The following is a 23,489-nucleotide window of genomic DNA, read 5'->3' on the forward strand; positions in this document are numbered from 1 at the left end:
GTATTTTTAACTGCTTGTCACAGCAGTTTTAACCTTGCCCTACAAGATATATTTATGCATAAACCAATCTCCATGGTTAAGTTTATTAAAAGTGACTTTTTTCACTCCTTATATGTTCTCTCCCAGCGCAAGATTTGCAATATTTGTTTATGTGCAAAGCTGGTCAGTTTAGTAATATTTATAAGAAAATTGATTAATGTGTTTCTTACAGATCCCACTGTCTACATTTTTCTCCAGTTTGTTTGATTAACTAATTGCTGAATATAATCTGAATGAAAATAATATTTGCTTTGGATTCTTATGTGCAATTACATTAAAATTTAATTCATTTTTAACCAATATTATTTTGAAAGGATATAAACAGTAAAAAATATAACATCTATATTATTTTGAAAGAAAATAGTAAATGGAACAAGATAATAACTTCACCCAGATTGATTATGGACAATGTAAAGTGTAATTTAGAATTTAGAAATAATAGAGACCAGGAACTAAAGCCAAGCATTCTGACTTCAGTTATCTTTTTTGGGTTAAATTCCATATGTTTATTCACTTAACACATTTACTACTTGCTGCACCCCATGTTGTGACACAGGATAAAATTACCCCATGGTCATATTCTTAATTGGCTCTGCTGTTTCATTCTGTGTTCCTCGCCTCTTCAGTTTCCATCTCTTCCTTTTCTTTCCTCCAGTCTTGTTGTTGCTATTTCTTTGTCCTCAGTTGTCCCTTCTTCAAATTGGTCATTCCCTATGGGAGGGAGTTGGTGGGTGATATGGGGTAATGTTGAGGAGGAAGCACCAGCAATGGATTGAAAACAGAATCAAATTTTGAAGATAGGGTCCTCAGATGCTCACCTGCCCTCCATTTTAGAATCAAGTATTCTTCATCCTCCCATTTCTACTTACTTTTCAATAAAATACAGAAAATGCTGCAAGTATTCAGCAAGTCAGGCAGAATCTGTGGAGAGACAAACAACGTCAACATTTCAGGACAATGACTCTTCATTAGAAAAGTGAGAAAATAAGTGTGTTTTAAGATGCAGAAGGGGGGAGGTGAAGAGAACAGAGGGTGTAATCAGTTACAGACCAATGTTGTCAAGGTAACCATGACTTTAAATATCAGTAGTTGGAGACAGAAAGGAAAAGAAACAAAGGAACAAATTGAAGTTGAAATATCCAGCAACATCTCTGGAGAGAGAAAGGGGGAAAAAAGCACTCTTTACCTGAAATTATTGAATTCAGTACTGAGTCCTGATGGTTGCAGTATAACCAGACAGAGATGAAATGGCATTCTTCAAGCTTATATTGGGCGTTATTGGAATAGTGTAGAAGGCCAAAGACAGACAGGTCACATTGGGACTGGAACGAGAATTAAAATGATAGGTGACCAGACGCTCAAGGTCACCCTTGGACGTGTTCCACAAACTGATCACTCTAACTGAATTTGTTTTCTCCATTGTACAGAAGACCACATTATAAGTACTGAATGCAATGTGCAAGATTAGAAATGAAAGTTCCCAAGAAAGTGGGGTATTGATGGCAAGGGGCAGTAGACTAATAGTGTGTGTAATGAGAAATGGAGTGAACGTCAAAAAAAACATGAGTGAAGTAAGATACAAGCAACTGCAGATGTTGGAATCAGGAGCAAAAGAATAAACTACTGGAAAAACTCAGTGAGTTGAACATCATCTGTGGAGGCAAAGAGATTGTCGACATTTCGGACCGAGACCCTGTATCAGGACTGAGAGTGTCGAGCGAAGATAGCCAGTGAGACGGAGGGGTGAGGCACAGGCTGGTAGGTGATAGGTGGAAACATAATAAAAGGAGAAAAAATAGGCAGATGGAATGAGAATTAAAATGACAGGTCACCCTTGGATGTGTTCTGCAAAGTGATCATCCTAACTGAATTTGTTTGTTTCCAGTGTACAGAAGACCATGTTGGAAGCACTGAATGCAATGCGCAGAATTAAAGGAAGTACAAGTGAATTGCTGTCTCACCTGCAAGGACTGTTTGGGTCCCTGGATGGTGGGATGGATCAAAGAAAAAGGGCAGGTGATGCATTTGAGTGGGAAAGTCTCATGAGAATGGTTAGTGGAGACCGAAGAATGAACCAGAGAATCACAGAGGGAGCAGTGTCTTCAGAATGCTGAACAAGGAGGAAGCGAAGTTGCGTCTGGTATTGGAATTCTGTCAGAGGTGGCAGAAGTTACAGAGGTGGATATGTTGCATATGGAGGCTGTCTGGGGTGGATGGTGAGGTCAAGGAGAATCCTGTCCTTATCCTGATAGGGAGGAATGAGGTAAGAGCAAAAGTGAAGGAAGTAGAAGAGAGTCCTGTCAATTGAAGTAGAGGGGAAGCCATGGTTAAGGAAAAAGGAAGACATTACAGAGGCACTGGTGTGGTAATCTCAGTATCAGAATTGATACAATGTACACAGAGAAACTGAGAAAATAGAATGAAATCTTTAGGGCATATAGGTGGGAGGAAGTATTGTTTTAGTGCAGCTGGGCTTGAAATGGATGTTGTTTGCTTACCTATCTCCTGAGATGGAGGTAGAAAAGTTGAGAAAGGGAAGGAAAACATCAAAGATGAATCACATGGAAGTAAGAGCAGGTTGGAAGTTAGCTGCTAAGGTGATGAAACATTTGAGTTTCTTGAGCAGGAAGCAGCACCAATACAATCATCAACATAATGGAAAAATTGTTTTGGTAGGGAGTCTTCGAAGGACTGGACCAAAGAGACTGGAATGGCTTGGGTCTCTGTGAGTTCCCACTTCTACAACTTTGACTGGGAGAAAGTGAATGGAATGATTGCAGCATTTTCTCTTTTGTTTTGGGTTTCCATCATCTACATTTTTTTTTGCTCCAATTGTTCAATTTTTCATTTTTTTCAGTCCCTCGCTGGCAGAACTATACCTAATTCTCTGTCTTTGAATCTTTCCATAAAACCTCTGGATATTTCTTTGCCCCTTGCTCCTCATTCATACTCACACCCTCTTCCCCTGGTGAGTCCCTTATCTTCCAGCTGTTTGCATCCTCTCTTTTTCTAACCATCCTTTTGTATCTATTTCTCTCAGAGCTTTGCCTCCATAAATTGAACCAGTCTTTCTTTATAAAATAAGTCAATTTAGGATGAGGGAAGAAGCTGTTAATTTTTCTCTTTGTTTGTGTCATTCTCCATATCTCCTTTTCTTCCTTTGTCATTGCCTGCAAAAATGGATATAATCACCTCTCTTGCCTTTAGCCTTTAATCCCTTAAGTTTTAGCCTTGGAATAATGGTAAATATTTTTTTTCTTTATTACTTTATTGTATGTGGCAAAATAGTACATTAATGCTGTGATAGACTGCATGGCAAAGGTCTACAAAGTAATTTCCCCATAGGCTAATGGTATGTTTTGGGGATGTTTTAGAAGGGCTGTGGAAAATGAAGTTATATTTAGTGTTAAATTTTAATGTTACTCTATGGTATAATATGCTGTATTGGAAGCACCATTTTTTTTGTTTTACCTAGTCAGTGTAAACTGGAAACATAAGTAAAATTGTTTCAGTTCATTAAAGGCAAATATCACTGCAAGTGGTTAGATTAAAAATAAAATTTTATGGCCTTTTATTCAATAGTTTCAATGGGTCAATACAAATTGGAGTTAATTCTATTGTAGTGATGCATTAGAAATATAAGTTACCTCTTAACTTTTCAATGTACTATGCTATTAAATAAATGACCTAACTGCATATTTCACTGCATTACTGATTAACTTCATGTAAAGCATTATATGAATCGCAAAAATGAGCAACAGTCTTTCACAGTCCTCCACAGCTTAAGACAGATAAACGAAATTAACTCACTGTAAACGTAGAGCAATAGTTGTTCTGCAAAGATAAGATGACATTTTATAAACATTAAAATTTAAGGTACAGGAATCATCATTTGCTGCTGGTAATTCAATGCAATGTTTAGTAATGGCATTCAGCAAAAGTAAAGAGGGTTGCTGGCACAAGTCCAGTAGGAGGTTTAATGTTTACCTTTTGAAATATGTCTAATCCATTGACAGCTAAATTCCATTAGATCTGAGCTCCTTTTAAAACAATGTTTTATAATGTTTGATTTTCTAACCATGGAAGGATAAGGTAATTCATCTTAATCCTTCATATTAAGTAATTATTGCCTAAATTTACAATTATATTTTTGAAAACACTTGCATTTTATTTGACAGGAAAGGTCCAGGATCTTTGAAGTTACCTTGCACAAAATTAATAATTGTTTAGGGTCAAGAGGTTCAAGAGGTTTTGCAGAACACTCATTCCTGTAATTTCAATTTAGCTTCACTTAGCTGCTTTGAATATTAATTCTTCAGTTGACCTAATGTGTGTAAAACAAATCTACCTAAAGCTGACAGTTAAGTTAAAAATGTGCTTCACTGCCCACAGCAGATTTTGTTGTTAGCATGATAATCATTCCAGTTCTAATAAGTGTTCAGTCAAAAACATAATATTGTAGCGGTTGCTACCGCGGAATAAAACAAGACTCTACTCGGAGGATTGCCAAACAGAACTGGTTTATTTTCCCGCCTTGCGCGGGCCCTTTAAAGGAGAAAACTCCCGCCCAAAAAAAACCGGCAACGACGTAAGTCCTACGTCATCAGGACTTTCCCGCGCGCGGGTTCTCCCCGTCGCTCGGAAAGACGAGGCCTGCCGCCATCTTGGGCCTCGTCGCTCCGATGCCGCGCGACCCGACTGCCGAGCCGGTTCGCCCGACTAGACGGTGAGTCGCCACGCAACCCCCCCCAGAACCGGCGAGACAGTCCCCAAGGTCCGTGGGCTGTGCCAGCTGCCGCTTAGGGGGGCGGCATCGACGGGCCTCCGCACCCCACCTCTGACGGTAGAAGCACAGCTGGTCACCCATGTCGTCGTCTGCATTCCTGGAGCGTGGCTGCTCGGTTGCTGGGGCCGGGCGAGGTGGGCGTTGGGCTCGCGGCCTGGTGATTTGACTGACGGACGAACCACTCTCGCACTTGGCCCTCCACAGGACATCTGCCTGGGCGGCCACCTCACGGGGGTTGCTGAAGTCGGCGTCAGCTAACAACAAGTGGATGTCATCGGGGAGCTGTTCGAGGAAGGCCTGTTCGAACATCAGGCATGGCTTGTGTCCCTCGGCCAATGCCAGCATCTCATTCATTAGGGCGGATGGGGATCTGTCCCCCAGGCCATCCAGATGAAGCAGGCGGGCGGCGCGCTCACGACGGGAGAGGCCGAAGGTCCGGATCAAAAGGTCTTTGAAAGCCGGGTACTTATCTTCCTCCGGAGGCGACTGGATGAAGTCTCCAACCTGGGCGGCTGTCTCCTGGTCCAGAGAGCTAACCACATGGTAGTACTTCGTGGAGTCGGAGGTGATCTGCCGAAGGTGGAATTGCGCTTCGGCCTGGTCAAACCAGACGCTGGGCCGAAGTGTCCAAAAGGTGGGCAGCTTGAGGGCCACTGCGTTGGCTGCTGCGCTGTCGTCCATTTCGCGGGTCCAAAAGCCGTTTGGACCGTCAGGGTCACCAATGTAGCGGTTGCTACCGCGGAATAAAACCAGACTCTACTCGGAGGATTGCCAAACAGAACTGGTTTATTTTCCCGCCTTGCGCAGGCCCTTTAAGGGAGAAAACTCCCGCCCAAAAAAAACCGGCAATGACATAAGTCCTACGTCATCAGGACTTTCCCGCGCGTGGGTTCTCCCCGTCGCTCGGAAAGACGAGGCCCGCCGCCATCTTGGGCCTCGTCGCTCCGACGCTGCGCGACCCGACTGCCGAGCCGGTTCGCCCGACTAGACGGTGAGTCGCCACAATATCTTATATTGTTATAAAACATATGTGAACAATGAAAAGATGTACTTCTCATAAACTTCCTAAATAGGAAAGAAAGAATAACTGCTATAAATAATAATTCTTCCCAGGATGATTCTTATTTACCAAGGATATGGTCACTTAGACAATATTATGACAGAAGTACATGTGATAATCTATCAATGATAATCAATATTATGACAGAAGTACATGTGTCACTTGCTATTATGTATCAGTCCAAAGTATTGCAGAGCTTCTTCATAGGACCTGAGCTAACACTACATAACTAGATATTATGTGGTAAATGGTGCACCAATAGGTTAGACGAAAGTGGGAGAGGTGTTACAATGTACTTGTTGGAATAGGAACTTTGGTGCTAAGAAATGAAGCACTATACATTTTGGACAAGCAGGGTCAATTCAGAGCCTGACTCATTTCCCATTTTAAACAGCGGTGCTAGGAAGGGCACTAATGATGTGTCAGTCTTAATGGGCTTTCATAAGTTGATTCAAATGCAACTTTCATCAAGTCTTGAATGAAGAAGATACCAGGTGAGTGTAAGAGTTTCTTATATGGGTCCAGGAAAAACAGAAATACTCTCTAAGCCAATGAGAACTGTCCCAAGCTCACCTCTGCCAGGCCCTTCCACCCTACCTTACATCCCATGAGACCCTTCTTCAGTGAGTTCCCTAAAAACTCCTTGATGCTCTGGTTTCCTACCACATCCCAAAGACATGATGGTAGGTTAATTGACTACTTTAAATTAACTCTAATGGCAAAAGAATCAACTGAGAGTTGATTGGCATCTGAGAGAGAATGTCACAAGGAAATAAGAGGGAGAATGAGACTGATGGGAATACTCTGCTGGGAGCTAACACGGCCTCCTTTTGTGTCCTAATCAACAAGTAAATGGGGCAGCCACACCCAGTCTACTCCACTGAGTAGTTAGAAGAAATAATGCAAGCTGATGAATCAAGGACTGCTTAGACCTCTTGACCAAAATGAGAACTTCATTGCTTCCTTTACTTGTAGACCAATTGGAGAGTCTCCCCATTAGATGTTTGATGATATGGGGAGATTAAACTATTCCGAATCCCATTGGAAAAGAGGAATGCAGCAAAATGTGCCAACCTAAATTTCTAAAGCTTCTTTGATCTGTGCATGGTCTTTGTCACTGGAGGTGCGGGTGCAGCAAGTACACACAATTGTTGCTTGTGGCCTGATTCCATTATGTGGGTAGTAACCGCATCCATCCTACTGCTGGAGGTATCATGATAGCCCTGACGACTTTCACAAATAATAATGGACAAGGAAAGATTCACTGCTAAGTTTTTCTGCACTTGGTTATGTCTTCTGTTGCTCTTCATCTAGTGTAGGTCTCCTTAATAACTTGTGAATGCAATGGCTAAGCTCTGTAGAAATTTTCAGCAGCACCAAAGCATATTGAGGAAGGAATGAAGCTAAATATGATTAGTCAACTGTCTTACATTCAACAGCCACCACCTTTTGCTGGAGTGGTCTCTGTGAGTCGTGTAGATTTTGTATTCCAGATGGCCATCTTCAGGCTGCATTAAGCTACACTTGTTCTGTTTCAGTTGGATATTCTGCTTCAGTAGCCTACTGTGTTCTGTGGTGACAAGGATATAATTTTGGCAAATAAACACTTGAGATCCCTTGCACCATTTTACCATTTTATCCATCAGTGACTGAAAAACCCTTAGGGTTGACTTAACTGTATATGGTAGCTTGGCAATTCTGACTCTTGGAGCCCACATTCAACTGTGTATGGGCATGACCCAGGCTGAAGTATCAAGAGCCCTCCAATCCTGTGAATGTATTTATTGAGCTGGGCAGTGGATACTGCTCATCATCAATGCTACTTGTCCGCATTATTTTGCAGTTCCCACAAAGTTGCAGTTTTGTTTGCCTTGGGACCAGCACTAATGTGGTCGCCCAGTCACTGTATTGGACCTCTAATGACATCCCATTCTGTTCTAACCTACTCAGCCCCTCCTTAATCTGCATCTTTATGATATAGGGAGCAGATCTCACTGGCCTCATGATCTTAAGTGTCATTTCCACACTGGTGGCCATTCTACATGACCCTTTGAACATTAAGTATGCTGTACTTGTATAAATCCTCTCATCAGCTAGTCTGCACACTAAGTGATCCCACAATGCCCAATCGTAAATGTTTGGAAATGGCATCTTTTGCCAGCATCTTTAGCCAGACCATAATACTCACCAGCCATTTCCTCTGGTAACTGGCTGCACATGCCGAGCTTATTGCTCTCAATAGTCTCTAACAATGCTGAATTGAAATGTCCCTTTAAGGTTTTCATTATAGTACCTCAGATACCTCATCAGTAGCACATAGTGCTGCTAGATCTTGGTTCTGGCTCTACTGATCTCTTCTGTCCTCTTGTTGTGCATGGTCAGATTTTGTCTGTTCTGTGCCCCCTGCTTGGACATCACTGTTATTGCTTGCCTTCAGGGAACATTTCCATGTATTCCATGTATTAGGTGAATTGCTGAGTCCACTCATACCTTTTGAGCTCCCCACCTATCCAACACATTCCCCGACTGCCATTGTTACTGTTTTAGAATGTTCCTTTTTCTATTTCCCTCACTACAGATTACTGTCCTGCTACTCCCTCAACCAGCGGTGGCCAAACTCAATGCCAAGGAATTATCTGTGAGGTTCTTTGTGTTGTTACAAGCACGGGTGATTGCATAGAGGAAAAGCCATAAGCAGAACGTACTTGAGTAACTCTCAACTAAACAAGAATGTTTGGTACAACCATGTATCTAGGTCATACCACATGGTATACTCAGCAAACACAAACACTTTCAGGTCAGTCATGTTGTGGTTCATCATGAACTAAACTACATTTATCCATGTAAAGCACTCCAGCTCTGTCTTTGCAGCATTTTTATAGCATCAGTGCATATGATATTTTTGCATATCCCAAACCAGTTAAAAATAAGTTTTACTATTAGCACTGAATTAGGACAGTTCATTTCCACAAGGAGCTGTTAGCAGTGGCCCAAATTATTACCTATTTTTAGACCTTATCTGTGTATAAACTTAGATAATTGTGGCTGTTAAAATGTTGAAGCTCTTTCCTGAGTTTGACTCTTAGTTCTTGATTAAATGAAGTTTATAATGAAATAATGGGATTATGTCACTACCACTTAAATAAAATGCTGGGCATTAATTGCTTCCTTATAAAAGAACCATTCAGCTTTACTGTAGGCTGAATTGAATATAGAAATGAACTTAAGAGGCTACAACAGATCCTACAAGATTATATCTGGAAAAAATATATTCAAAATGATTTTCTTAGGCTGTTTTGGGGCTTTCACAACTGACAATTGCTTTACTATCAATCTTTATGTCTTCTGTCATAGTGGCTCCCATTTTACCCCTCTACAGTTAGAAAGTAGTCATAATAAGTTTATCATTTATCATGTGTTTTCTGGAGGAGGAATGTGATAAAAAATTCTGGATGGATATCATCAGAAGCTTTTCACATTTGCCCAGTAATATGTTCACCCCAGAATATACAGATTAATGCAGCCCTGTAACTGTTGGGAGGAGGAGAAATGTGTGTTGAATCAAAGGAAATCCATCAGTTCCAATACTGAGCCAGGCCACATTCAGCAACCTTACTTGTTATCCATCTCCATTGTCAGCTCGGCATTGCAAATGGCCATGTATTAATATGCTCCAGGATCATTCCAAGCCAGTGGAAAAAAGAGTGACATTAGTCAATCAGCTGTGCACAGATGCGTGAAGTCATAGATGCAATAATTGCTAAGGTTATGTTGATCCTCTGTTTTCCCGAGGCCAACTTATATTAGCTAGATGAGGACCTTCAATTTCACTGAATGACAGCATTCTCCAATATGGAAGAAGACATGGACTGGATTCCGTTCATTGATACTGGTACCTACATCAATAGGGACAGATTCTAGTAATTGACATCTCTTTTGAATAAGTATTACATTTTTCATTCTTGTTTAAGGAGGCAATAACCCACATCAACATTTCAAGAAATACTACACAGATGTAATTTCCAATCTCTCACCCATAATGAGGAAGAAATGTTGACAAACTTGCATACTGTACATGACTGCTCAGTTTCCATGGCAACTTTCCTCCTTCGCCTTTTTACATTTCTACCAGCTCCCAGAATCATCAAACTGCACAGCACAGAAACGGGCCCTTCCGGCCCACCTTGTCTATGCCGACTGAGATGCCTGTCTGTGCTAATCCCATTTGCCTGCGTTAGGCTGTGTCCTCCTATGCCTTTCCTATCCAACTATCTGTCCAAACACTGCTTAAACATTGTAATTGCATCTGCCTCCACCACTAGTGGTGGACAATTTACAGTTTAATACAGGTTGAGAGGAGACGTTTATAAGTGACAGACATGTTTTCCATAGTAAAAAGATTGCAGTTTCCTGCACATATCTCATCATTTCCAGTAAAGCCTTTAAGTTGTTGCAATTTTTAAGTCCTAGTAATTCCCAATCAGAGGCAGCACTGCCACCAGAGGTTCTCCAGCAACATTAAAATTAACTGGAGCCCAGAAAATGCTACCTGCTCAGCTAACTTCCCATCTGGTGTGGAGGAACCCCATTCCACCTTCTACTGCTCTGATTTCTGTGCAAGCAGGAAACCTCACCCAATAATTCTGATTATTGTTTGCTGCCCTCTGCTAAGATGGAATCTTCATGTGAAAGCTCTCCACTGGCTGACTGAGGAACATCAGCATGAGGTTCGCTGTGCAAGGTCATTGGAAGGAGTGATTATTGTTAAACTCTGTATCCAGGAAAGCCATCAGACTCTGTCATGTGATCATAGAATCAACAGCACAGAAACAGATCCGTCAGCCCACCACGTCCAGGTTAACCATCAAGTACCCATCTACGTTAATCCCATTTACCAATGCTTGACCTGTGGTCTTTATCTTAGTGAAATATCCACTAGTTAAACATCTGGCTACATACAGAGCTATGTCAGGGCTTGACCTCAGCAACTGAAGGTATGTCCACTGGTTGTATAATAATTAAAATTAGAGATGGGCAAAGTGCCAGGACTGGAGGAGTGTGGAGAAATCTGTACCAGGCTTGCTGAGAAAACTAAACATAGATATAACTATTATACCTGAGATCCTCCTAGTTTAAATGGCTTGGTCCATCATGCATTGTTTAATTATCAATCATTTTCAAGATATAGATAAATTAATTACTTTCCTTGATGATAAAAGTGTTTTTATATTAAAATTAATTTATGTTCATTGATTTTCCCTCACTTTATTTTCATTTTGCTTTATTTTGCAGAGAAAGCTGCCTGTCTCCTATAAGTCCAGAGCTCTGCCCTCTTGTTCGGTCCATTACAGGCCCACACAGAACATTTCTTATGGAAGGACATGTACAGCTCAAGACTGGGCTCCAAACCCAAGACCGCCATCTCTTCTTGTTCAATGATGTTTTAGTCATAGCGAAATCAAAGTAAGAAAAGAGCAAATCAGCATTTCAGTTTCTGAACTTGGTTCTACAGAGGGCACTGTCTACAGGCATCATAGTTGGAAAGAGTAGGGGAGCAGAGGAGCTTAGCAAGGTCCTAGTAATCCTCCTTTTAAATAAGTAAATATAATTTGTTTAGCATTGTGTCTTGAGAATCCCCAGTGCCAAATTAGCTCCTCAATTGGGAACAGCTGAGGTCCACAATTAGCCTGTTGGCCGTGGGGCTGAGGCAGGGTAAACTAACCAGGATCCTGCCATAGATTGCTATTGTTCAAACCTTCCAGGAAGGTAGACATTACGGGATTACAGGATCAGGATCACTGGTGATTCCTTAATTGATTGAACAGACAGCCATCACTCTGCATTCTGGGCTTACATCAAGAATAACTACTTCGGCGAGGTAGTATGGGACAATGCCACCATAAGAGAAGTACCCACAAGGAGCTATTTTCTTATGGACCCACTGAGATGCTGCTGTGGAACAATGAGGTGCTTCCCATGGGGTTGTGCCCAGCATGAATTGCTTTCTTGTTACCAACATGAACTGTTGCCAATGAGTAGACCCCAGTGTGACATTCTCCCAGGAAGCTGCACACACTCTGCTGCCTATGGAGTTGTGCCCATCTGGAGCTGCTGCCCAGGGAGTAGTGCTACCCGAGTGTTCATCATCAGCTGTTCCCATTGAGTTATGCCCACCGAGTGCTGTTTCTGCAGTTGTGCCCACCATGAGCTGCTGTCCTTGGAGCATTGCCTACCCTGTGCTTTATCTGTGGCGTTGTGCCCACTTTAAGTACAACCTTCATAACTGTGTGGTTGGGAGAGGGATTAAGCCAAGCCAGGATTTTAAGGGCCATTTAAAGTAAAGTGAGGGTGGTTCATAGCTTCTTAGTTCTGGGAAAAACAACAGAATAAATGTCTGGATGAGAAACTAGTAAAATTATTAAAGTGGGTGCCAGAGTTTAAAAGAATACAAAATAAAGGTTAAAAGATCAGATTTAGAAATCCATAAATATTTTTGTAAAGCCAGCGAAAATATTTGTGCAAACTCCTGCAGAACAAACACTACACTTGCTGCAGAGCACTGGACAATCTCAGTTTTGAATGAAATCAATGACTGAGCCTTTCCAGTCCTCCAGAGAAGAAAACTCCAAAGATAGGCCACTCTTTGAGTGATGAAGTTTTTCCTTACAAAAATGACTTACCCCTTACTTTGACTCCTCGCCCAAACGAAACATCCTCCCTGTGTCTTCCCTGTCCACTCAAAGAACTGTATCTGCTTCAATGAAGTCAGCTTTCATTCTTCTAAACTCTAAAGAATAAAGTCTACAATCTCCTCTCAGAAGCCAGTGTGGTGAATCTTCCCTATACTCCCACTACTGGAGTATGTTTTTTTTTAGGTAAGCAGACAGAAATGGTACATACTGTAATACTTCAGATCTGTATGTTAGGTTTGAGTGTCTTGTGTACAAGGATAGCCAGGTCCCTTTAAATATCAGCCTTTCCTAACCTCTCACCATGTAAAAACATAATCAGCTTTTGAAATAGAGAGCATAAAATATGAGCCTCAATTATCTTGCTCCCTGTTTTTGGCTTGATTCGCTATGTAATACTGAACCTCTGACCTATTATTCCCTTCTCAGTCAAGGGAATGTTTGTGCACAACATTACAGCATGCCCTGCATATACATTGAAGCAATGCAACAACAAATCATGTTGGATAGTGTAACAAATGTAAACCTAGTGGACAGGAAAATATTTTATAGGTTGAGTCACTAGATTAGTGTAGTTTTTATGCATCATTTCAAAGCCATAATGATTTATTCAACTGAGTTTGTTTGTATGATGGAATACCAAAGGCAAATGCATTACTTATTGAAAAGGACCAAATAAAACATTCCCAGTACCATTATATTTTGTTTATATGTTCCTTCCTCAATTCAAGAAACCAGTTTATTATAAAAACAAAAGCAAAATGTTGCAGGTGCTAGAAATCTGAAACAAAAACAGAAACACTTATCAGCAGGCCAGGCAGTACTAGTGGAGAGGAACAGACTTAATGGTTAAGATCAAATTCCTTTCATGAGAACTCTAGACAACATTACTGCTGACTTGTTAACCATCCTACACAGTTGAGAGGCCACCCTCCCTTTATGCACGCAGCCATGGTTGACAGTAGACTTAACCTCGGAGTGCGACCTCACTTGTCATCCATGTCTATAAATTTTCAGGTAGGGGCATTAAATCACAAACCAAGTGTGAATCCTGATTCTATTTTTGCCTCTGTCCTCTCCCCAGAATTGCTGAGATGCCATCCAGCATTATCCTGGCAAAGATCAGTTAGCTGAGCCCATTACAAGGATCAAACCTAGAGCCTTCTTGATTGGTACATTTTAAAGGCAAAAAGGCTGGATCTGAAACCAGATCCTCGGTCCAGCTGCAGTGTTTTCCAGAGAATTGACTAAAGTAACAGTGGATAAAAAGATGTTCCCTGGAACTAACATTAACAGCACATATAGAACAGCACATATACCAGGAAACTGAGATCAAACTGTTATGAAATGTACCCATGTCTGTGAGACTAAATAGAAACATTTCTTGCTCTGTGTCTTACTTCTGTGCCTTACATTAAGTCCTGGATGAAGGTTATTCTAATTACTATTTACCATTTATAGATAGTTCTGCAAATGACCACAACTAGTTTAGATAAAAGAAAGAGAAGCTGTTTCCATCAGCAGGTGGTTCAATTTCAGATTTACAATTCATCACGGGCAAAACTTTTTTTGTGTGTAGGAAGTAATTGCCTGGAAAGTTGGTGAAAACAAAGTCAACCAGAGTGTTCCAAAAGAAATTGAACAAGCGTTTGATTGAAAATAATTTTATTAGGACTACAGGGAAAGACTGGAGGAAATTAGTCTCCTGGAATCGCTGAACAAGCAGCAGCTCAATGGGCTAAAGGGTCTCCAAGTGCACTGTAATGATTTGATAAGTCCATTATAATCTCATAAACTTCACTTTGATTGAGAACTCTCTTTAAAAACAGTATATAATTTCTGGTGTTGATTAAATTTTATTGATCTTTATACTTTTTTGTTTGTTTCCTTGACAAAACAATTTTCTTTATATTTTCTTGTCTAAAATAGTGCCATAAAAATGAAATATTAAATACTAGTAATGTCAAGCAGACCCTAAGGACCCAATAAATTGTTCCAGTTCTGTTGGTTATAGTTTTGCAAAATGTAAAACTATATATTTATTTTCTACATTAAACTCTAAACACTGGGATAAGTTAAATAAGTCTAATTTAACTTTTAATTCAGCATCAAGGTAAAAGGCTGATCCTCTCATTTAATTATTTTAATTAAGCACAAGGATTGAGAACTGGCAAAAAGCAAAGTCATATCTAAACTACTGATGGAATAGGGAGCGAGGAGTTAAGACTCTACTCCGCTGATGGGCAGTGGCCACCTGCTTTTTACACAAACGTATGTTAAATGGATGAGTGATTTGTAGAAGGGTGTAGGATACCAATGTATTGTTTTTATTTACAGATCTGTATCTCATTTCAAGCTGAAAAAACGAGTGAAAGTTAGTGAGGTTTGGATGGCGTCCTACATGGATGGTGTGTGTGAAGGAAGTACAAGTGCAGAACGATCCTTTGTAATGGGCTGGCCCACAACAAATTGCGTGGCTACCTTCAGGTATGGCTCAAGTTGTTGGAAATAGAAATAATGACCTTTCATTAAGTTGGTTAAACATAATTAACGATTATATTTAGTGTAGCTCATTTCTTAAGTATACTGGGTTCAGAGCTCTGCAGATGTTGAGATCGAGTCCCTCACCTCATGGTCAAAGTAAGAGCTCTAGAAATGTAAACTAGGCCACCTCCAGGTAGTATTTTAATTGAAGCCAACATAATAGAATCTAAATGGAGAATTAATCAAAATATTAATAAACCAACTTCAAATTAATACTCAGACATAATGAGCAGACCATGTTTTAAATGGGCCAAAAATACCATCCTGTTATGATTGTTATATTTCAACAATTGAAAGCAAACTGTCTTCAATATTATGGATCATGTGTGAAATTTACATCATACCTATTGTTATTGGACAGAGCCGAAGAGCAAACTGAAACAATTCTTGATTTATTGCCATATATCATACTTCCAAATTCATTGCTGATAATTATTGTACATATTAATTGTTAGCAATTAATCTAAAAAGCCAATACCAGAGGACATCAGTTTAAGGTCAGAGGAGGAAAGTTTAGGGGAGATATCAGAGGTGAGTTTTTTACACAGAGTGGTGGGTGTCTGGAACACACTGCCGGGGGCGGTGGTAGAGGCTGATACAGTAGGGACACTTGAAAGACTGTTAGATAGGCAGGTGGATGTAAGAAAAATGGAGGGTTATGGGCTGTGTAGGAGGGAAGGGTTAGATTGATCGTGGAGTAAGTTTATATAAGTGGGCACAACATTGTGGGTTGAAGGGCCCATACTGTGCTGCATTTGCTTTGTTCTATGTAAAGATCTAAAGGGAGCAAAATCACATGAAATCTTTTTCTGCCTGTATTTAAACATGAAAGCCATATTTCATGAAATCCTTGTGTGGCATAAGTCTGTCAGACACTAATCTCAAATCTATATTTGTGGTAACTTTCTGCAATAGCAAGGTACGATTCTGGTTTTGAAATTAATTGATTATATTTTTGTTTCAGCTCTACAGAACAGAAGGAGAAATGGCTCTTATGTTTTCAAAGGTACAAATCCTGTAGGATTTTCATTACCTGTTACTTCAGCAATGTTTCAAATTGTAATGTGTGAAAACAATAATGATAAAACTAGTCAAAAGAATTTTATTTTTTAAATCAAACTCTTTATGGGAAGATCGGTGAGTTAATTTAATGCAGCATTCCTGGGGTTTTATCTACACTCTGATTGGGATGATGTAATGGTCCAATGGGAGGAATGGCACTTTTCCCAAGGGAACAAGATCAAATTAGATTATAGAAAGCTGGGTGGCGTTTTGAGTTGTGAGAGGGTGCAGAGAGGCTTCAAATGGATATGGCATAGCTAAGTAAATGGACAAGGACATGGCACATGCAATAAGATGAAGAAATGTGAGGTCGGCCACTTTGGTAGAAAAAATAGAAAAACAGAATTTTTTTTAAATGGTGAGAGATTGAAAAGTGTTGACGTTCAGAGGGATCTGGGTGACTTTATGCGTGAATCATTGGAAGTTAACAGGTACAATAAACAATTAGGAACACAAATAATATGTTGCCCTTATCAGAGGAGAATTTGAATATGAGAGTAAGGGCATCTTATCAGAATTATATGGAGTCCTGGTGAGACTGCACCTGGAATATTGTGCACATGATGGTCTCCTTACCTAGGGAAATATATACTTGTGACAGAGTGAGTACAGGAAAGGGTTTGATCACCAGATTGATTCCTGGGATGGTAGAAAGATTAAGCAGACTGAACCTATACTCTTTAGCGTTTAGAAGAATGAGAGGTTATCTTGTTAAAACGTGGCTTGATGGCATAGATGCAGAGTTAGTTTCCCTGACCCTGGGAGGCTGGAAGCAGGAATCATAGTTTCAAAATAAAGAGTTGGCCATTCAGGACAGAGTTGAGAAGAAATTTCTTCACACAGAGTATGGTGAATCTTTGAAATTCTCTACCAAGAGGGCTGTGGAAGCTTGGTCGCTGAGTATATTCAAAAGAGAGACTGGTAGATTTTTGGATATTAAAGGGAATCAAAAGGTATGGGATTAGTACAGGGAAGTGATGTTAAGGTAATAGATTAGTCATGATCTTATTGAATGGCAGAACAATTGTCAGGGACCACATATCTTATTTATATTTCATAGGTTCAGAAGATTTCTAACACGTGTGAAATCTACACATGTTAAGAGACATCTAATGTCTGAGCAATATGCCACAGAAATGCTTGAATGAAGTGAAAGTTTAAAAGTGAATTGACGTATCTATTGGACCTTTTTCTCAATTTACTTTATTTGTTGTATTACAATGTCCAATATTACTGGGAAGATGGAGGGGTGCAGGAAGAACAATGGAATTGGAAAATCCAGCAATGCCAAGGATGTGGAGGGCAGGACTTCATTTAAAAGAAACTGCCGCAAATTTCTGCCAATATCTATCCGGGTTAACAGGCTGGCTGGTGACCCAAGCATAAAAAAGAAGTAGAGGGCACAACCTGTGGCCTTGAGGATGATGTTGGGCAGTTAGCAATCATTGGGGTGGAGGGGGAGGTGGGATGGAGGCAAAAGGGAAGAAGGAGTGGAATATTTCTGAGATTGGGGTCATATGTCAATGGGAGGGGGAGTCTGAGGTGGGAGCAATGATCAGTCTGAGTGTGAATTAGTATTTTGGAGATTTGGGCCATGTTTAGAAGAGGGAAGGGATCTAAGATGTCTTGATTGGGACTGGGAGACTATTATAGTTGGGAGGGAGGAGTTATTGGGGTGACCCCAATACTCCTAACCTCTTTGATCTATAAGGAAGTTTGAAAAAATAAGTTGACGATTTACCTTCTGGACCTTCACACGTCTAGGATCTGTGTTGGGGCAGATTTTGCCTGACAGGGGGAGCTGATCCATATCCCAATTTTCCCTCACTCAGGCCCTGGTTGATATGGCAGATCAGGACCTGATGACACCATTGGACTCTGTGTGAAATTGTAAAACAGAACCCAAATTAATAAGGAGAAAGGAGGTGATATTGTGGGGGAAAGAGTCTCCCATTATTTTAACCGCCAGGTTTCCACCATGTGAGCTATTAAATTGGGCCTAAGTGACATTTTCAGAAAAATGAACATGATAATATACAGTTCTGAATTCATCCAGAAGCTATTGGGAATGGCAGTCAATAAAATGAGTTAGTCGTATAATGAGATTATTTCTGTAATTTTTTTTCATGATTTAATACACGTGAAATAAAAATATATAATGGGATCTTATTGTTTTAATTATGCAGCAAACTTTAAACTGAATAGCTTTAAAGGAGTTTAATTAATTTTGTAAAATAGGTTGCTGTTTTAACTTAATTACTTGTGTAATGGCCTTCAATTGTTGAACATTTCTTGTGTCTACCCCACTTTGCCACTGTGCTAACACTTCAGCTGCATTAAAGAAGAGAAAGAGAAAGAACATCCAAAAAGTATTCCTTTGAAGATTATTACCAGGAATGTTGCAAGCTGTGTATACGTAAGTAACATGATTCCACAATAGGATCCATCTGCAATTTAACATTCTTGCTTTTACAAAATTCTCATATCACCTTTCATTCTTCCTGAAATTACAAAATAATGAGCTATCTGTTAGCAAAGTAAACCAGACTGAGGGCTTGGAATTCTCTTTTCATTGTACCACTCGATCATGTTAACTTCACTTGTACTGTTTTTTTAAATATTAACAACGTTGAAGGTTTGAGTTATTGACATATAAATTGGGCCAAATCAAAGGGTGCAAGAAAAAGTACATACTTTAGGCTCAATTCCAATGCCGTTTATCATTGAAATGTCAACAATTGGACTTCCTGCAGACCTCACTTGGGAAATGTTTATTTGTTGTTTAGTTTAATTCCTTCAGCTAAATTCAGGTTCTCAGCCCTGTGCCTGCTCTTGACAGCCTTGTACGTAATACACCAGATTAAAGGATTGCAGTTCACTTGTTATATATTGTGTCTGTCAATCTGTCCTCTAACAGCTGAAGTTAGCATATTGTAGTTACTCTTCCAGAGGTGTCCTTCTCACTGGGTGGAAGGTTGGGGGACTGTTGTTCCTGCCTAAAAACATGAGAAGGAGAGGAATCCAAAGGGAACACTGAGCTGAACGGTATTGGGGCATGTGTGTTTCGGAATTAATAGATGCAAAGCATCTAAAATTCTGATTGGCATTTAGTGTTTTAAGGTTGATAGCTTATTTCTTAATACAATGGGAACAAGCTAGATTGATTAAAGAGGGATTAAATATAAGCAGAGTTTGAATGACATTATTCATTAATATCTCAGTATTAATATTATCAAATTAATTGACGATTCTTCCCAAAAGCTAATGTAAGTTGTCTGAAATGTAAAGGTACGGAGCTACTCAAAGACACTTTATCAAAATAGGTTAATTTAACATCCAACATTGTTAAAATTAATGTTATACGTGCACTGAAATTAGTGTGTTTGATTGTTGCAAAATGCGCTGTTAAACCTCAACTGCCATAAAACTTCAATTACATTAATGAAATGTTCTTTGATGTAGTTTGGCAATGCTTCAGTGCCAGATAACATTTTTAAATTAGGTTCCAGTTTGGGAAGATGAGCAACATCTATCCCAAGTGTTGAAAGTCCTTCGAGTTACTGGGTTTTGAACATTTTTAGCATTTTCTTTTGCTTTCTATGTCGTCATTTAGTACAACAAGTTTCCTACATCCAATAGAAAAGCAAGTTGTAAAGGAATGCTACTTACAAATTTGGCACAATCTATTCACAAAATATGAACTATTACACTCTTATTTATTCAAAGATTGCCAGGAAAAATGATGCTGCATATTTGGAAGACATTGGAGAGAAAACAGAGAACATTAGGCGAGAGAAGGATGAGGGCCCAGCAACTGGTACTGGAGTTTCAGCTCCCAGTTCAGAGAGTTCAGTATTTTAGAGGGAGGCAGAGTGGGAGAATTTTTAGCTGTTCCAGGGAATAATTAATCCCTCTGACTGGGCTACTTTCCAAAGGGCTGGCATGACTCAAAGTATAGAATTTCAATTCCATACATCACCCAGCACCAGACAATTGTTTTAGAATTATTTCTAATAAGAAAAGAAAGTCATAAAATGACATTTATATTAGAGGTTATGTAGGGTCTGAGCTGCTTTAACCACATCAGTTTGAAGCTCAGGCTAGCCAAAGGGGATCTCAGACTTACTTTCTGTGGGGCCCTAGGTAGTGTTGCTGCTGCTGCAGTTTCCTTGCCCCTCCAGAGATAGGAGACCCCTAGGCCAACTGTGACATATCTGAGGCATTTGATCTGCGACAGCTTTGTCAAGTTCATTTTCTGGTTAGTGGCCCTCAGGCTTACTTGCTGTCAAAATGGAGGGCACATCTGGGCCTTCTGCTGATCAGCAACCTGAGGTCTGCTTTGGAGAAGAGGAGAACAAAAGATAAGCTTGGTTCCAGCTGAAATGTTTGGTGGTGTCAGGGGTGGGGTGGTGGTTGGGGGAAGAGATATACCTGACAAGAGAGACACACACTATAAAAGCAAGGTCACAGGCACCATCCTGGAACTGCTTTGTCAAATCCATCTTCAGAACCAAATGCCCTCATAAGTCTGACTGGGGTCATAAAACACAATCTGAGTTGCATTTAAAAATAGCTGTGAGAATAAAGAGTTCACTTCTCTTTTATGGAAACATTAATGTAGATTTAAATTACATTTTTAATAAATTATTTTTGCCTATCTCTTTCAGTCAAAGGTCTTAACAGTAAAGAACACAGACACAGCAAATGATGTCGTTGCCATGACACTTCAGCACTTTGGCATCATGGTAAGTTGATAACCAATCACATCCAGCTTTAGCTGAGACTTACTAAATTTATTTTTTCTCTATGTTATAGCCTAATTAATTCTTTAGGCTATTTATAGATACTTTGCTATTTGTAGCCTAGAGGTTTTCTAAAATCACATCAGGATTCCATTATTTTAAATTAATCAAACGGATCAATTTGACAATTGTGTAACTTATGTTTCTAAATTTCAAAACCTTCATTAGCCATGTGTAATAAATCAAAATATATTCTAATTTTACTTTTAGAGGGTCAAATAGTTTTATGTGAAGGAAGATTTCACATGTTATAAATTTATGCAAAAGTGCTGTACAAGTTGCACTGTTGGATATAATATTATTAAAGCCAGAAGAGTTCTGAGTAGTATATTTAGTTGACTGTTAATTTTAACTTGATAAAGCCACTATGATGACCTTGGGCTGTTATTTCTTATTTAAGGATCTCCTCACTTCTGCAGTAAGGGCACCATAGGTACACAGTGGCCCAAAGTGAAATAAAACTAAGTTATTCAATCCACAGTGCATGTTACAAAAACAATAGAGACCATGCTAATCACAATTTTCAAAGGGTCCCTGAAACTTTCTAAAGAAGGATTTTCTATTAAATCAAGAAGTAGAGCATAGGCATAAACATGACCTTAGATAGTAGTATAAATCAGATCTGCTATTTAATCTTATTCAACATTCATTCTCATTGACTTTAGTTGAAATGAAAATAAGGAGGGTTATTTAATGGGTAGATGGTCAAAGTGAAAATGATCCCCACTGTGTATGGAATCTACTTTTTCTTGTAGTTTCAATGTTTACTGTGATGCACTGCATTGTGACATTTGCTTGTGTATAGAAATGTTGCTCCTTTTCCTCCATCTGCTAGATAGCTTTATCCTTTATGTCATTCTCAAAATAATCACTTGAGAACTTTCTCTTTTTTTTCTCACAGGGCAATTCTAAGGGCTATCAACTTTGGGTCATCTCTGGCAAAGAAGACACTCCCTATCCTCTCATTGGTAAGCTTTAGAATGTATCAGAGATTGTAATTTATTTCAGTCATATAACATACTGTATGGTTTTAGTAATTTATGCTGTAAATATCATTTTGTGACAACTTAGAAAAGTGGACATTAGATAATAAATACATTCTAATTATGTGGGCCTCAGAGAGACATTTTGTTTCTAAATGGCCAATAATATTCACTTAATATTACCATTATTACAATAGGAATGCAATATACATGGTGAGACTGAAACAATCCAGGTACCTATTATGTAAGCAAACAGGATTTCAAGTTCTGAAGTGACATAAATCATGATGTTTTGAAAACTTAGCCTGAGAACAATAGGATAATTTCCACTGAGGGTGCATGTTTCTATTATAAAGTGATTAACAATGATGTGATATGTAATGTAATTCAGAGTAAACCTGAATCCTGTTCTCTTCAGACTAGTGCAAGACATGTTAGTCCTCATGATAGTTCTGATTTTTGGATGAAAGTAATAGTGATGTTCAAAATACAACCATCAAAGACATTAGAAGTTACATTTTTTCTTCAGTTTTCTCCCCTCCTCTCCAGTGCCAATTTATGTAAATGTGTGATATCAGGCCACAAAGTACTTCTGAGATTTTGGCCAAGAAGCCATTCACCACATCAGCCTTGAAAAATGACAGCAGACTTCTTGACTCTGAAAGACATTACAGTTGAACCTAAACTTGACTTCACCCAATATCAACATACATTACTTTCCAATAGACACAATAAGATAAGCAATTGAAAGATTTTTTCTTTACTTTTGTATGCCAGCACATTCCTTTTGAATCAACTAACTCAGCATAAATTAGGGATTAAACCTTCCTTGACCTTTCTGAGGCATTTTTTTTGAATGTCATCAGTTTAAGAAGGGGATCTGTTGTGTTTTCTGGGTGAGGCTTTATATTTGGATATTGGAAGCCAGTCACCCTAGCATGCTAAGTATGCTTCTCGTTATGACCTTGCACCTTATCTCGTTATGACCTTGCACCTTACTGTCTACCTGCACTGAACTCTCTCTGTAGCTATTGCACTTTATTCTGCATTCTGTTATTGTTTCACCTTGTACTACCTTGACGCACTGTGTAATGAATTGATCTGTATGAACGGTATGCAAGACAAGTTTTTCACTGTACATGTGACAATAATAAACCAATTCCAATTCAAATTCCAATAATGTGGTAGCTTAACATAAAGACTTATGTGGTTGGTTCCCCAGGCCTTATCCCAATCACAGTTTATAGACCTCTATTATATATTAATTCCTTGCTGAACAGTTCACCTCCACTGGGAAGTTGTGATGTAAAAGATAACTTTTATATTTGCTCTACCTTTCATTTATTGTTCTTTTAGAACCTGACAAAAACATTCCCTTGTAGAATGAGGTTTATGATTTCACAACAACATTTAGTTTAAAATGTACAAAGGCATGTGCCTCATAATGAAAAAAGCCTTATTTTGCAGAAACTTGGAAGAACAAAAGGTTGAGGTTAAAGACTTTGGGTAAAATAATTACAACCT

At 39.3% G+C, this 23,489-nt stretch overlaps 1 protein-coding gene across 1 annotated transcript in view; it reads left to right on the forward strand.

Moving 5' to 3' along the window:
• The window catches only part of arhgap20 (Rho GTPase activating protein 20), a 66,966-nt gene that overhangs the window by 20,719 nt on the left and 22,758 nt on the right, over positions 1 to 23,489 (forward strand). Inside the window, exons 4-9 of the mRNA XM_052026540.1 lie at positions 11,178 to 11,348; positions 14,912 to 15,061; positions 16,083 to 16,124; positions 18,512 to 18,596; positions 20,848 to 20,925; positions 21,884 to 21,950. Of these exons, the coding sequence (XP_051882500.1) occupies positions 11,178 to 11,348; positions 14,912 to 15,061; positions 16,083 to 16,124; positions 18,512 to 18,596; positions 20,848 to 20,925; positions 21,884 to 21,950 (593 nt within the window). The remainder of the gene's footprint in view (positions 1 to 11,177; positions 11,349 to 14,911; positions 15,062 to 16,082; positions 16,125 to 18,511; positions 18,597 to 20,847; positions 20,926 to 21,883; positions 21,951 to 23,489) is intronic.

The sequence above is a fragment of the Pristis pectinata genome, chromosome 11 (assembly GCF_009764475.1).
Source record: "Pristis pectinata isolate sPriPec2 chromosome 11, sPriPec2.1.pri, whole genome shotgun sequence".
Taxonomy (NCBI): Eukaryota; Metazoa; Chordata; class Chondrichthyes; order Rhinopristiformes; family Pristidae; genus Pristis; species Pristis pectinata.